The sequence below is a fragment of the Heterocephalus glaber genome, unplaced genomic scaffold (assembly GCF_053883595.1).
Source record: "Heterocephalus glaber isolate CG9 unplaced genomic scaffold, H.glaber_assembly_v1.0 deba00001442, whole genome shotgun sequence".
Lineage (NCBI taxonomy): Eukaryota > Metazoa > Chordata > Mammalia > Rodentia > Bathyergidae > Heterocephalus > Heterocephalus glaber.
In genome coordinates, this window is record NW_028258296.1 from 32985388 (window position 1) to 33000429 (window position 15042).

General features: G+C 31.8%; 1 protein-coding gene across 7 annotated transcripts in view; it reads right to left on the minus strand.

The window, feature by feature from the left end:
* Window positions 1–15042, minus strand: part of Dpyd (dihydropyrimidine dehydrogenase) — a 901729-nt gene that overhangs the window by 792906 nt on the left and 93781 nt on the right. Inside the window, exon 3 of one of the 7 annotated variants that reach the window (XM_087212679.1) lies at window positions 3244–3356. The exons of the other annotated variants lie outside the window; for them this stretch is intronic. Coding sequence (XP_087068805.1) covers window positions 3244–3315 — 72 coding nt within the window. The 5' untranslated portion in view covers window positions 3316–3356. The remainder of the gene's footprint in view (window positions 1–3243; window positions 3357–15042) is intronic. 7 annotated transcript variants of the gene reach the window in all.

Genomic DNA, 15042 nt, shown 5'->3' on the forward strand with positions numbered 1-15042 from the left:
TAAAGTTTGTATAGTCATTATAAATGCTATCTATGTGGACTTTTAACAGGCACACATGGAACCATATAGGTTTTTTTTTAGAGGGATGCTATAAAACTGAAAATGCTATATGACATTACAACTATGGGAAACAAGCAAAGCCAACAGAAACTAGAAGTGATTAGTAACTCACTTATCTCTGAATATTGAATCATATTTCTTTTTACTTCTACTTTTTAGCTTTGTGCAAATTTTCAGTAATGGGTTTATACTTTTTGATTTTAAGATTATTAAAATAAACAATTTTTGTTATTAGAAATGTTTGTATTTTCTGTATTGAAGTTTCTACTTTTGTGAAATATATTACAACAATATAAACTCTAGCAATAAAAAAAATTTATACAAACAGGACTTAATTTATCACATTAAATGTATATTTTACTGATTAATGTTTGTTTCCTTTGATTGTTTCACAAGAAGTTCATGAAATTTTATTTTAATTATTCACAAAATGTTTCCAATCGCTAGATGGTTCATTTTCATACAACCAAAGAGAAATGTAACTATGGACACAAAGTAATATAAATCAAACTGTGTAACAGAATCAATTAATTTGCTACAGCTAACCACTAAAAATAGCTAATGTTTGCAACTGCTACTGAAAAAAATGCCACACTGGCCATTTGATTACCTAAAAAAACCAAAAGGCAACTACAAGGCTTACTATATGGGGAACACATTATTTTTAGTCTTCAAATATTGAAACTTCTTATTACATGGTTGGTATCTTACTAAAAACATTTTCCAATAAAATTTTTAAAGTTGTATAATATTCCACCCATCTAAGTGCTACTATTTATTTAGTCAGTTTCTTCCTGTGTATGGTCCTATGTTAGTGTTGCTACAGACAGCAGGGTAGAAAAGAGAAAATGAATAAAAAGATTGAAAAATCTTATGAAGGAAAAAAAGCATTGTGATTACACATTCTAATTTATCATGTAAATGCATTCAACATATATGACTCTATCAATGATAGAGTCAAGAATTATTCAGTTTCTGGATATAAATCTGAATATTTTAATTCCAAATCTAACGATTAGTAAAAAACAATGTGTTTTCTCTGAAGTCATAAGTTACACTTCTATTTTTCTTTTCACATAGATTGCTGTAACAAATCCCATCAATTTAGGTGGATCACTGCTAAAAGTGTTACATTTAAATCTTAAAGTAGAAGAAAGTTTTATAACCTACTTTTTTTTTCAAACTTTTAATTACTGCTTGTTGATACGAAAAACACCACCTACCATTAAATTAATGCTTCCTCTGAGATGGTTTGTAAATAACATGTGGAAATGAATATTTCTGTTTAATTGTCATGAGTATTTTTTCAATAAATCTCCAGTTTTGTATATGTATAATATAAGAGATATTTCTGCACATATATTTCTTTGTCATTTAAAAAGAATACATCTGTGCTTATGACGAAATATTTTTGTTATTTGGTTGTATTTTTAAAAAGCTTTAGAGACCTGCATTCACCAATAGGGATTAACAAAATTAAAGAACTCTATATGTGAATCTATTTAATAACAATTGTTTTCTGCTAGGGTATTGTTTTCAAGACTACCAATACTATAGGAAAAGTGTAGTTTAATCATTAATATCAATGGAAGAGCTTGATAATTGCATAATTATAATTAAGATCTCAGTTTAGCCATTTAACCTTACTTCCTAGGCTGAGCCATAATGCCCCTGACAAACAAAATCAAGACTGCAAAGATTTAAGGCAGGCTACTACAACAGTGTGACATACTAGCTGGATATCAAAAGCAAATACAGTGCAGACAGCTTCTTGTCATCCCAGTAACAGTGCTTAAAGTCCCTTGGGGAAAACTGTATAATAAGACACAATAAACAATATTAATAACAAACTCTGTATCATATAATACGTAAGTCCTTTTAAAAATGAATGTTAGTACGAACAATATTTATTTTAGGTTAAAACCATTTAAAACAGAATTCTTAAAGAATTTTACTTTTTCAGATTTACAAATTTAAAATTGTATTGATAGTTTGAGGAATCCCTAAGTTACTACAGAAATATGTATTTGCCCTCTTTTGTATTGCAATGTGGGGACTAAAGCTATGAAGAAAATTTCTTTCCTTTCCCCCTCCTCCTTCCCCTGTTCCACTTCTCATTTTGACATTTGCTCCAAAAACACTCATCATTTTCTTTCTCTTGCCAACCTCACAAAAATTTTAAACTTCATCCTGCTGCCCACCACTGTAGAAGAACAAGATTATGAAAGAATTCAATAAGAAAATAAATTATTGAATTTTAGTTCTTTTAAGATCCATCTTTGGACTACTTAAATATCTAGTTTTCCCAGCAATGGAGACAGGAGATTAAAACAGTCTTTTGGATGCACAAAAGAGAAACAGAGAGCCGGAAGTAGCCCCCACTGATGTCTCTGGAATCCAGAAAGTCAGTTTTCAGGTGGCTGAGAGAATGTTCCCAAGCCTCTGAAGGAATTTTTTCGTTTTAATGAGAAGCCTCAGTTTTAGTAGTGACATCAGGAACTGGCTAAAATTATATATTCTTCCATAAGATGAAAAGAAAAACTCAAAATTAGTACAGTATTAGGTTAACAGAAAAAGAAGGAATGCTCCATGTTTTACACTCTGATTCTGCTTAAAACTTATTGTGCCCAACAAAAATAAAAAAATAAGTAAATCAATAAGCATTTCAACTATGTTATCTTGACCAAATATATTTCCATGTCCTGAAATGAAAACCAAATCCAAGATTATTTTTGTTTCATGAACGATGTAGCAAAGTATCAAAATACAAATACAACTGAAATTCTAAACCTGGCAGTATTAGGCTCTTGCCATAAGGAATAAATAACTGAAGCATCTAACATCTTTATCTTTTATCGTCTCTATAAATTTAAGCACCCTACAAAGGAGGCAAACAGGCTCATTGTCATGTTCATCATCAATACTATTTCCCTAACTTTAGGAACAACTGCAAGTAAAATCAAGCCAATAGCCTTGTGTCCAAGTCTGTTCTCAACTCAGTTCCCATAGGTTTGGACCTGAGGAAAAAAATGACAAACTAACTCCTATTGACCGGTATCTCAATATGTCATTCTTTACATGAGTTTAGGACTGTCCCAGAATTAAAAACACAGGCATAAGTAAGATAGACATAGGAGACTTATTTTCCAGGATAAAAAGTCCCTAACCATTAAGAAAACTTACCTTGTCCATGGTGGTGACACACTTTCCATCTTGCAAATGCCTCCTTATTTCCTTTGACAAATTTAACCACATGAGAAAGTGACAACCTTCATAGCAGAAGCAAGGTGGTTCATCTTTTTGTGAAATGAAGAAAAAAGGGAAAGGCAAAGAAGAAATAAAAGGGAAAAGAAGAGAAAAAGAATCATTGAATAAAGTTCTCAGATTAGCAGGCACAAAAACAAGAAAAATCAGTGATTAGTAATACTACACTGGAACTAGAAATAGCCCTACTAGATTAGACACAATGAAGCAAGCAGGTGGAACACAGAGGAAAAATGGAAGGTCATGAAAGTTACTGAGTTTAGTGCCTAAAAGAAATTCTATTTGCCTCAAAATCCAACGGTTATTCTATTCAATTAGAAAGAAACTGGAAAATCATATTAGTAACCACAGTAAAACTGACAGATTTTGTTTTGATTTTCAGGTTATTGAGGATGAATACAGTTAACTAGTTAACATTGAGGTCTTACTCTCTGTTGGGCACTTTCCTTGCAGCTTTACTAATCTAATCTATACAACCACAACATCTATCCCTATTTTACAAATGAGGAAACAGTGACAGGGAGATCTAGATAACTTGCCCTGACATGTAGAGCTAGCAAGGGATAAAGTAGGTATTTACACTCAATTAGTCTAGCCTGAGAGTCGGTCTCAAACCCCGAAGGAGTATGCTTCTAAAGAGTAAACTACATACAGTGACTATTTAAAAGTTCAGAGGAGGACCTCACCTAGGTGTTGTTACCTTTAGATCCTGGACTGGATGAATAGTAGTTTACCAGTAGAGTCAAGTGAGGCAAAAGTTTTTGCATTATCCCCTCTTACCATAATGTAGAAAAATAAGGAATCCAATATACACATGTTCAAGTCAAATTAATACCCATAAATATTTTGCATGCTATAGTCTTTATTTGGGTCTGTGACAACACCATGACAAATATAATGAGCAATTAAATTCCCAAGTGTTCAGATTTTGGCAGCAATTAAAGTAGAAACTGGAAACTAAACATCAAAAAGAACTGGTTTTTGTGGCCTCCTGCCAAATCAATCCCCATGGGTTGAGGGAAGGTCTAGAATTTCAACTGTAATAGATTTTTATATCTCATCTGTGTTAACATTATATAAAACTATAGTTAAGCAAATGAGCAGAATACTAACAGACACATGAGAGAAAATAAAATACAAAGAAATCTCAATGCTGAGAAATTTAAGTGAGATCACTGAGTTATCCTTGCTAAAATATTATCAAACAAAATTCAATCAAATATTTACTGATTCAATGCTAGTTGGATCTAGAAAGAAACAAAAAAGAAAAACTAGCAAATTATATTATTAAATAAAATAACTCACTGATACTTTCATAGGACTTTATTTCAATGGGACTGCATTTCTTTTATGAAATCTTCACAATAAGTTAAACTAAATGCATCAGGTATAAAATGTACATACTAACCAACTTCATAAATTAGAAAAATAATTTTAGTAAGTGTAAGGTCATAGGGACTTAATGGCATAGCTATATAACCTTAAGCTTCAGAATTTCTAAGTAACAAAGCTCAAGTCAATTAGACTTTAATTTGAGGGAAAAAATCATGAATATCTATTGTGTCAGGCAACATAGTAAGCCACAGGGATGCAAGGATAAATAACACAAGACCTCAACTTGCTCATGATCTATTGTGAATATAGAAAAAAAGAAAGGAATTAATTCTGCTGGTGCAGAATGTCTGACTTAATTACTTCTCAATATGTCTTTGAAATGATTTAAAATTTTACAGATTAAGAGAAAAAAGGAGCTAACATAAAACAATCTGGATTAGCCTTAAACCTTAACACCATGTCCCACTACTACACCCTTAGGCAAGTTACCTAACTCAGATTCCTGATACATGATGCCACACTTGTAATCCCAGTTCTCTGAGAGGCTGAGGAAGGATTGGAAGTTTGAGCCCAGCCTGGACAATTTACAGACTTAGAAAGACTCCTTCCCGACCCCCCCAAGAAAAATGTTAAAGGGCTAGGGATGTAGCTTAGTGCAAAGGCACTGGGTTGAGTGGCTAGGACCACCACATATAAATATAAATTGTAAATATAAATATAAATTGATATATGATGTTAAAAAAAAAAACCTGCTCCTAAACTGTAAATGAAAGCCAGCTATTCACTTAATCATCCATTGAATATTTATTTAGAAGGTAACAGGTGCCAGATACTCTACCAGTCACTGAGGATGCCATGGTTTTAAAAATAATTCTGTATTAAGAAAGAAAATAAAAACAACTTTAGTTCAATAAGGCCATTGGTGTAAAACTAGAATTTCTCACATTCCATGGGGAAAAGGAGAATCATTGTGATATATTAATGATAATTACAAATCTCAGATGGCTAGTAGTCTGCAGCACATTATATTTTGAAGGACCTCTGGGAAATTATTACCAAAGGTGTCTAGTAGTCTTATGTGGGAAATAATAATCTTCATATTTTAAAATATGAAAACTATTTTAAAACTCTGAATGGACTTTTACAACTCTAAGGCACTTAACATGGGTTAATGTAGTGGTTTCCCTTATACTGTACTGTAAATCAGGAAATGATAATTCAAGTGCATACATTTCTCATGTAGTTAGAATTTCCTGAGGTCTGAGTTTCTCTACGAATGAGTCAATTAGGTATGCTCACTCTTCCAGGGAAACACATTATTTTAATTTTTGCAATCAACAAATAAGCCTCAAAACTAGTCTCACTGAAATTCTTTAGCATATCCCAAGTAATACATAATTACTATTTTCTGGGTTATTTTTAAATTCCAGATGAACATCCTAATGTTGAGATATGATTTCTAGTTCTAATCAAGAGATTCATATTTCAATAGATAACTGCTTTTCCCTTCGGTGTGTCTTAACTAGTCTAAGCCTTTCAGGGAACATAGAGAGGTAATCATATTTAGCTAATGTAATTTCACAAACAGTGGCCAGCTTACAATCAGCTTACAAGCCTTCTGTCAAGGATATTCTTATATGAGTCACAGTGAAATGCAGTATAATATAGTAAGGGGTGTCAAACCTGCAGAGATAGGAAATGAGTTTGAGATCCAACCTTGCAACTAAACTCCTTATACATACTTGGGAAAATAGTTAACACCTCAATTTGTGGACTATATCATAAAATGAGAATATCAATAAAGGTGACAAAAGTAATGTCCACTTTAGAGTGTCATTGTTGAGGAAATGTGATCATGCATGTAAAAAATATCCCAAACAAGAAAGTACTGTTTAAATATTATACATTTTTAAAGATTACAATACAACTCTTTTATAGGTTCATAGTCAAAATAAAAAGGCATGTGTTATATTGGAAATATTTAAAGATTTTATTTCCCATATATTCTAAGAAGCAAGTAGCATTTTAGTAGTTTCTTTAGGTAAACAAAAATAACAACAGTTCTGCTACAGAATCCTGTCAGCTCATCATTCATTCCTGTATCCATGGGAAGGCAATAAAATTAAAAATTAAGTATTTTTTTTTAGTGTTAATGTCTTATTCAAAATTATAACATACTTGTTCAAATAATGCAGGGCTATCTTTTGATTGAGTCTCACATGGTTTGCACAATAATCAAATGAAATATAGTGTCATTATTTTAACATATATTGAAGAGTTCTATGGCCAGGTATGATGGCCTACCACAAATCACTATACAAACTTTTTTTTTTTTTTGGAAACCACTATTATATACTCATTCACTTAATCTTGATAATTGGAAAGGTTTTCAAAAAGAAAATTCATTTCAGGCAAGTTTGTTCACCTTCAAGATCTGTCAGATATGATCATCTCATTTCTTGTCAGGTTTCTTGCTCTTAACTTGCCCCAGTCAAAATGCCTCCTTGCTGCTCTTTGAACACAAAAGTAGCCTTGCTCCTTAGGGCCTTTGCATATGGGGTTTCCTTTGCTTGAAATATTCTTCCCTCAAATTTTCAGATCTCTGTTTCAAGGTCACTTCTTTGGAGACATCTCACTTGACCATTATGTCTAAAACCCACTGTTACTCTCTACCCTCTCTCTTGACATTACTTTTACAACATTTGTTATATGTGACAATGTATTACATCCTAGAGTATTTTTAAAATCCTAACTGTAAGTTTTAAGAAACCAAAACATTGTTTCCTTGATTTTCTAATATATGTCTATATAATAGTTAATAATCAAAGATTTATGGAATGCATCCTTTAGGCACTTTCACCTACATCTGGTTATCTCAAACATAATCAGACAGAAAATTTTACTTAAAAATGCAAACCAAGTCAATGAACAGAGCAAGCAGTCTTTCCCCCAAAACATCTTCCAGTGTAGCCCTATCTTGATGGCTACATCATGTTCCAAATTTTCTTCTTCAGTCTTGAAATCTAACACATTTAATTTTGTCAGTTGAATTAAAATTAGCCTGCCTTTTGTACTGTCTCATATTAACCAAGTTAATAAAAACAAGTATAAAACTACAGTATAAATTGCATTTATTCAATAGGACAAACTATTATATGTACCACACTATCCTGATGACATTATCAGTGAAATTTACCATTTAGAAAACTGAATAGACTAGCAAATGAAAATAACAGGTTTCCAGGTCAGCACAGATTCTAATCAAAGGAAATCAGAAGATTTTGTAAACATTTGCTTCGAATAGGAATTTCTAAAGCAGCCTTACATTAGTTACCCAGAGAGTATTAGCTGTGATACTGTTTGGCTCAGAAAGGTACTACCCTTGAGTTCTAGCACTCATCTGCTCCTGTGATTCTCAAGATAAACCCTCCAGATAGACATTTTGGTAAAAAGTAAATAAGTCTGGTTCTATTGGTTGAATATCCCAAACTCTTTAAGGTAATTTTTCTATATATACTCATAAATCACAATCAGATGCTCTTTCTGGTGCATAGAAATAAATGTAAAAATATTTACAAGTCATATGTAATATGAAGGCAAAGACTCCAAAACAATGCTAACAGATTGCTAACAGGATAAATCAACCAACCTGAAAAAACAGTACCAAAAGCTGGTGGTGTTTATACTGCCTGCTAAGAACAAAAGTGGAGAAAAGGGTGTAATATTGTAATTCATAATCTACTTATGCATTGTTTTCTCAAGGCTTTGGGTGTATTCTCAATGCATTTCCAGCACTCTTACTCTTGTTCTATTTTAGCCATAGAATAGGTATTAAAGGAGAGAGAGAGGGAGAGGAGAGAGATGATGGATGAGTGGCAAATACTGAAAGGCCCAGTTCACCTTGCCATGCTCCAAACTGTAGTGGGAATGGACAGACAGAGAAGGAATAGAAGTTGTAGCCATCCTATCTTCTCCTAACTTATTGTGTGCACACACTTAATATTTAAATATATCTTTAGCTGATATGGGTGGGACTATGTTGTTAGTTCCCTGACACCAGATCCTTGCTTTGAACTCCAAATGAATGAAGGGACTTCATTAGCCTCCAAAACCTTCTGGTGGATGTTTTGAGCCCAACTAGCAGATGTAATCAAAGTACATGATGAATGTTTAAATTTAAACAGAAAATGATTACAGTAAAAGACACAATGCCATTAATCCCTTTCAAAATACTCCCCCTCACTTCAAACCCACCCATCATTCTTGCCACTTTCTGAAGAAGTCCTATAAGTCTTCTTTTGTGTCTTTTTTAGGTGTGATCAAAAGTACATGGAATGCTATCAAGTAAGATCCAATGAGAAATCATGTTCATAAAAATATTACAGTTGCCTTCATCCACATTATTCTCCAGATCTGGAACCATGAAGTTTCTGACTCTTACACAAAGTCAAAATGACTGTGAAAGGTAAATGTTTTGAATCCATTCAGAATATTGAAGCATCCAAGACAGCAAAAATAATGACACTCAGGAAAGAGGACTTCCAAACTGCTTCAGAAAGTGGCAAAAACAATGAGATAAGAATGTTTAAAAGAAGGAAGAGTATTTTGGGGAGAGTATCAATGTATCTTTTACCATAATAATTTTTTAAACACTGTCTATTTTTCAATCACACCTCATACACTAGATGATACCAACAGAACAAACCTAAATCCAAGATCAGAATAGGACAAGTCTTCATGTAGGACATATTTATGAACTACCGAAAAGTACCAAAAGTATTTTACATTAATTTTCTTAATTATAATGAATTTATATAAGTACTTTATATACTGGCTGATGTGTTATCATACAGAAGGAATGACTGATGCCAGGTCTTAGCAATCAACATTAAAATGACCACAAAGTACATGATCAAGAGTCATTCACCTTTGCCATGTGAAAGCTTATACTCACAAAGTAATTATTATAACAGGAACCATAGATATACATTTGCTCTCTAAGATCTTTACCACAGTAAGAAATCTGTTGTCATTTTCAGGCTTCAAACTGAATATACACACTTGTCCTTGGGGGTGTTTTTCTCTGAAGCAGTAGGCAATTCCTACTAAAATAAGTGATGTTCAAGCAGATAAGGAAAACTTTGAGATCAGGAAAGGGAGGTCAGGGGAGGTCCAGTAATCTCTTCGTTACTACTCTGGCATCAGTGGTACCTTTCTATATTGCAAAGGCAATTCTGAGTGGTTAAATTTTCCTATAAGGGATATATTTCTAGAACTATTATTTATGTTAAACAAACATCTCATTTATGAATCTGTGTTTGTTTATACATTTATTAATGACATAGAAACACATTATCGTTAGTATTTACCAATTAATTTTTAATGTAAGTTTAATTTGATCAAGTCCTAAAAAAGTGTACTTGTGTACACACAAAGGTTATATAATGCAATACATGACATGCAGTAACAACAGCATGATATTCAGTAACAGAGGGCATCATGTACAAAGTTAGACAGCACATGAACTCACAGACATAAACGTAATCTTTTCTTTAACAGAAAAAAATTTCTTTTAAAATTCCATTTTTAAAAAATAATTAAAACATGGATATGTAGCATTTTAAACAATCTCCAGTCTTATATTTGGAATAAAACCCTTGCAATCACAACAAAATGAGTCAATCCAAACAAAAAAGAGGAATTTAGGTGATTTGGTTCTGAAAATTACAAATTATTAATGCATCATGAATTTTAAATGTACATTACAAATAAAACTATGCAAATCAGCTAAACATCAGCCTCAATAAACAGTATCTTAATTAATAAACTGACTATCATTTGTAAAGGAAAAAATTATTTTCTTACAAAATTACAGAATGCCCTAGACATCAAACTGCAAAACTAAAATAGTGTATCTAATCACTTATCTTCAAAAGCACATGTGCATTTTAAATAATATGAGACAAGATTAATAGTCCCATTTAAGTTTTTGTGATAAGTTAAAATTCAGAACAGCAATCATTTTTAAGTCACAAAAGAGAAGGTCTTCTAATATCTTTTTGGTTTAGAAGAATAAAGGCTTTTACTTGACAGTTACTTACATGAGTTTGTATCAAAAAGAGAATTTGACAGAGACTTCTAAATTCATAACAATTGTCTATTAGTCTTTTTTAATAATTTTTCTTTGGCATGTAATCCTCTTTAATTAGATTCCACTCTCTGTTGTTTCAAGACTCCAGAAACTGGTGTCTTATATACCAGCTGCTAAAGCAGGAGTTACTGTCTAAATGATATTCACAATGAGTATTTAGAAGGTTTACAATTATACCCTTGCTAATAAATTGTGCTATTTTCCCCAACAATTTTAAGTGCTAATCTTCAGAAGGCATTTTAAAATTAGCTAAAATTCTGTCAAGAGATTTACAAAAATTGTTAGCATGAAGATAATTATGTCACAGTCCTTGGACTCCATCTCTGATTGTGTGCATAAATCAGAAAATGTCAGCTGTGTTTTCCCTTAATAATTATTCTTGCAGCAATGTATTATAGTCTAAACTCCTATTATAATTTTTGTTTCTGGTTTCTAAAACACCAGACAGTTATTTCAAAAGTTTGGAACTGATTGAATAATTCATATTTCCTAGAATAAAAAGTAATTATCAGTTCGAAAATTTAAAGCATCAGCAATAAGTAGATCAATATGGAAGGGATAAACTCAGTTTTCATGAACTTTCATCCTAAAGACCAAAACACTTAATTGTGATAATAATTTTGAAAATATTAATTAGGCAAAAATCTAACATAGCAGATGGTAGGCAAATAGAAATAGGGATATGAATAGAATTCTACAACATACTTTATTTTAACTTCAATAACAGAGACACATGAAGCACAGGTGTCTGAAATATATACCCAATGATTTAGCATCTTTTAACATAAATTTTCTCTTTCTTGTAAAGTTTATAAAAATCAATCTTTAAATGAAAAGAATGAAATAAAAATACTCCAAAATAAATTCTCCTCTTGTCCAATGCCAAATTAAAAATTTGCTTTCATTTTCTCTAGTCAAAAAGACTAGATGAAAATTAGAATTTTGATTTGAGCTTTATAATTATGCTAAAAACAATTTTTAGTCATCTTTATGTTCCATTAGCTTCACTAGGTAATATATTGTTTGATGAGTTTCTCATGATATTAAATATTTCAAAATTAGCAAAGACAAAAATTCTAATTCTCTGAAAACCTTGATGTAGTTTATCAAACACTCTGAGTACAATAGTAAGGGTATGTAGCTCAGAGTTTAGTACTCTGAGACAAATGAAAACCAGCACATTTTCCTGATACATTAGCTTCACAAAAGATATTCTGGAAGAAAATTTTTTACATGTTTCTGTCAACAATAATCAACAGAGGCACATTTTCTATGTAACCTAATGTTGTATTCCTCCAATGAAATCTCAAGAGTAGAAAAATGTATGTGCATGAAACAATTAGAAAATCATGACCACAAGTATTATTACTAAAGTTAACATTATAAACACTTCAGTCACATCAAATGTACAAGATCAACAGAGAAGCAGGAACGTTAAGAGCTGGTCATCGATGTCAGGAGATCCTCATGAATTAAGTGTCTGAAAAGTAAGTTTGGGGTCGGGGATTCAGCTCAGTGGTTCCACTGCCTGCCTTGCAAGCGCAAGGTCCTGAGTTCGATCCCCAGTACCAAAAAAAATAAAATAAAATAAAAATAAGTTTGCACTCTTAGAAGCCAGTTTTTCTTCCTCATTGGTCAAATCAACAAACAAAACTTTCTCCTAAATCTATCAACATCTCTTTACAATAATTTTGTTAAAATTATTTTACTAATTGACAGGTGATTAAGCCTCTTCACAGTATTCACTTAGACTCTTCAACATAAAGCATACTGAAAATTCCAAATATAATGTAGAGATATTTTCAAATTCATTTTACAATCATACTTTATTCATTAGATTTTTATTTATAAAAGGAATATATGCCTTTATAAAGAGGAAAAAATACAAAGTTTTATAACAATTAATAATTTCCTCTATAGAGTTGAATATTTAATTCCTCCGAGCTAGGCATTTAACCACAATTAGTCTTCCTCTAGACTCTTCCATGTTCTCACAGACATAGTTTTTTGGGGGAGGAGGGGTATTTGTTTTTCTTTTTTATTCTGCTACCAAGGATTGAACTAGGACCTTCACATTGATATACATCCCACCCTTTAAAATTACTAATTCATTACATTACTCAGGCTAGGTTTGAACTTGTGATCCTTTTGCCTCAGTCTCCCAGAGTGCTGGGATTACAGGTGTGCACAAACATGTTTTATGTTGTGGCTTTCTGTGTGAATGTCATGTGTGTTATGTGTATGTGTGTCTGATTTTCAAAGGGGTTTGCTTTTTTAAAAACTGGCAATTTTTTCCACATAATATGAATACATGAAGGTATCACTGGTGTAATAAAGATATCTTCAAAATTCCAGAAAGATTTAAAATTCTACCTCTTATTTAATAATTGTGTTAATGATAGAAATACAATTTTCTTTAGTATTTGTTGTGAATAATGCTATAATACATGATGATCAAACAATGAGGTGAATGTTCAAATTAAAAAAAAATTATTACAGCAAAATACACACTGCCCTTAAATAATATGATTATCACAATATTGTCACTTTCTGATGCAGTTCTGGAAGTCCTCTTTCATAAGTTTCTTTAGGCTGTTATGGCTGTCTCAGTGCTCTGAATGGATTAAAAATGTTTACTTTTCATTGTCATTTAGATTTTGCGGAACAGTCAGAGATGCATGGTGCCAGATTTAGTGAATAAGGTAGATAAGAACACACTATAATGTTTTTATGTGCCTTTCCATTGTAGGGCACTCAGTGCAGTATTCACTGTATTTTTTTTTTAATCACACCTTACAAAGACACTGAGGAAAGACTAGTTCAAAATGAATTCAGAAAGTGGCAAGAATGATGGGATAAGTCTGTTCAAAGACAGGGGAAATATTTTTGAGGGAGATTACGGTAATGTGTCAAACTGTAATAAATATCTTAATGTAAATATTCACTGTATACATCAATCACATCTTGTATATGATTGTATTCATGTGATGGTGACAATATGAAAATATTATGACTTCTTCATTTTAATATACAGTACTGGAAAATTCACTAAAATTTCATAGCAATCCACACCCCAATAGTAATATAGGAAAATGTTTAGTTGCTTGAAACTTGGCTAGAACTAGATATGAATTTCTCAGGTTTATTGACTTGAAACTGAAATCCATTTTACAATTCCCACCTATGAACTGATGAGGTTGAACATCTGTTAAAGTGTTTATTTGTGACCTATATTTTCTCTTTTAAATACTGTTTTTTCATAATCTTTGCCAATTTTTGTTCATTTATATTATAAACATAACAACTTCCAAACAATTATTTCCTTTTAATTTGCTGCAGTTACTTTTCATTAATAAATTTTATTTTATTTTATCCCATTCTCTCCCTCAAGCCCCCTCCCCTCCTTATGTAGAAAAGCTTTGTTTCCATTTTTTCTTCTATTTTCATTTTTTTTCTTGTCTCTTCCTTCCTTTCTCCCTCCCTCCTCCTTTATTCCCTTTCCCATTTGAACACTTTCTTCCCATTTCCCAACATCCATTATACATCTCAGTCATTTCCACCTTCAGTTTTTCACACCAGAGAAATAATGTGGCATTTAAACATGTGTGTCTGATTTATTTCACTTAAGAATATGGTTTCAAGGTCCATCCATTTAGCTACAAATGTCTGAAGCTCATCCTTCTTTATGGCAGAGTAGTACTCCATTGTATAAAAAACCCACATCTTCTTTATCCACTAGTCAGTTGATTGTTTACAGTAACTTTTGCCACATGAATTTTCTTCAGAGTATGTTTGTTTTTAAAGAATATTAATTGTAGTAACACAAAATGACATACTATATGATGAAGCTAAATTGGATTTTATAGGAAAATTTATAGCATTAAAAGGCATAAATTAGCTGACAGAAAGAAAATATTTAAAATTATAAAATATTTTAAAATGCACATCAAAAATGAGGTCTCTTCTCATTTGACTAATGAATAGTCACAACTTTTGAACCCAATATTATAATATTTTAGCATTTGAATATTTGAATCTCCTTCAGGCCAAAAAGAAGCATTCAAGCATTCACCACCACTTTATGGTGTTTAAACCATAAAATTTAATGTATTTGAATAGCATGTGGGTAATTTTCTGAGAATGGAGGTTAACCAGATGCTGTACCTGAAACCATGAACATCGACAATATTTCTTATTTTTCCCATGTTCATCATTTCATGCCACTATTTTTT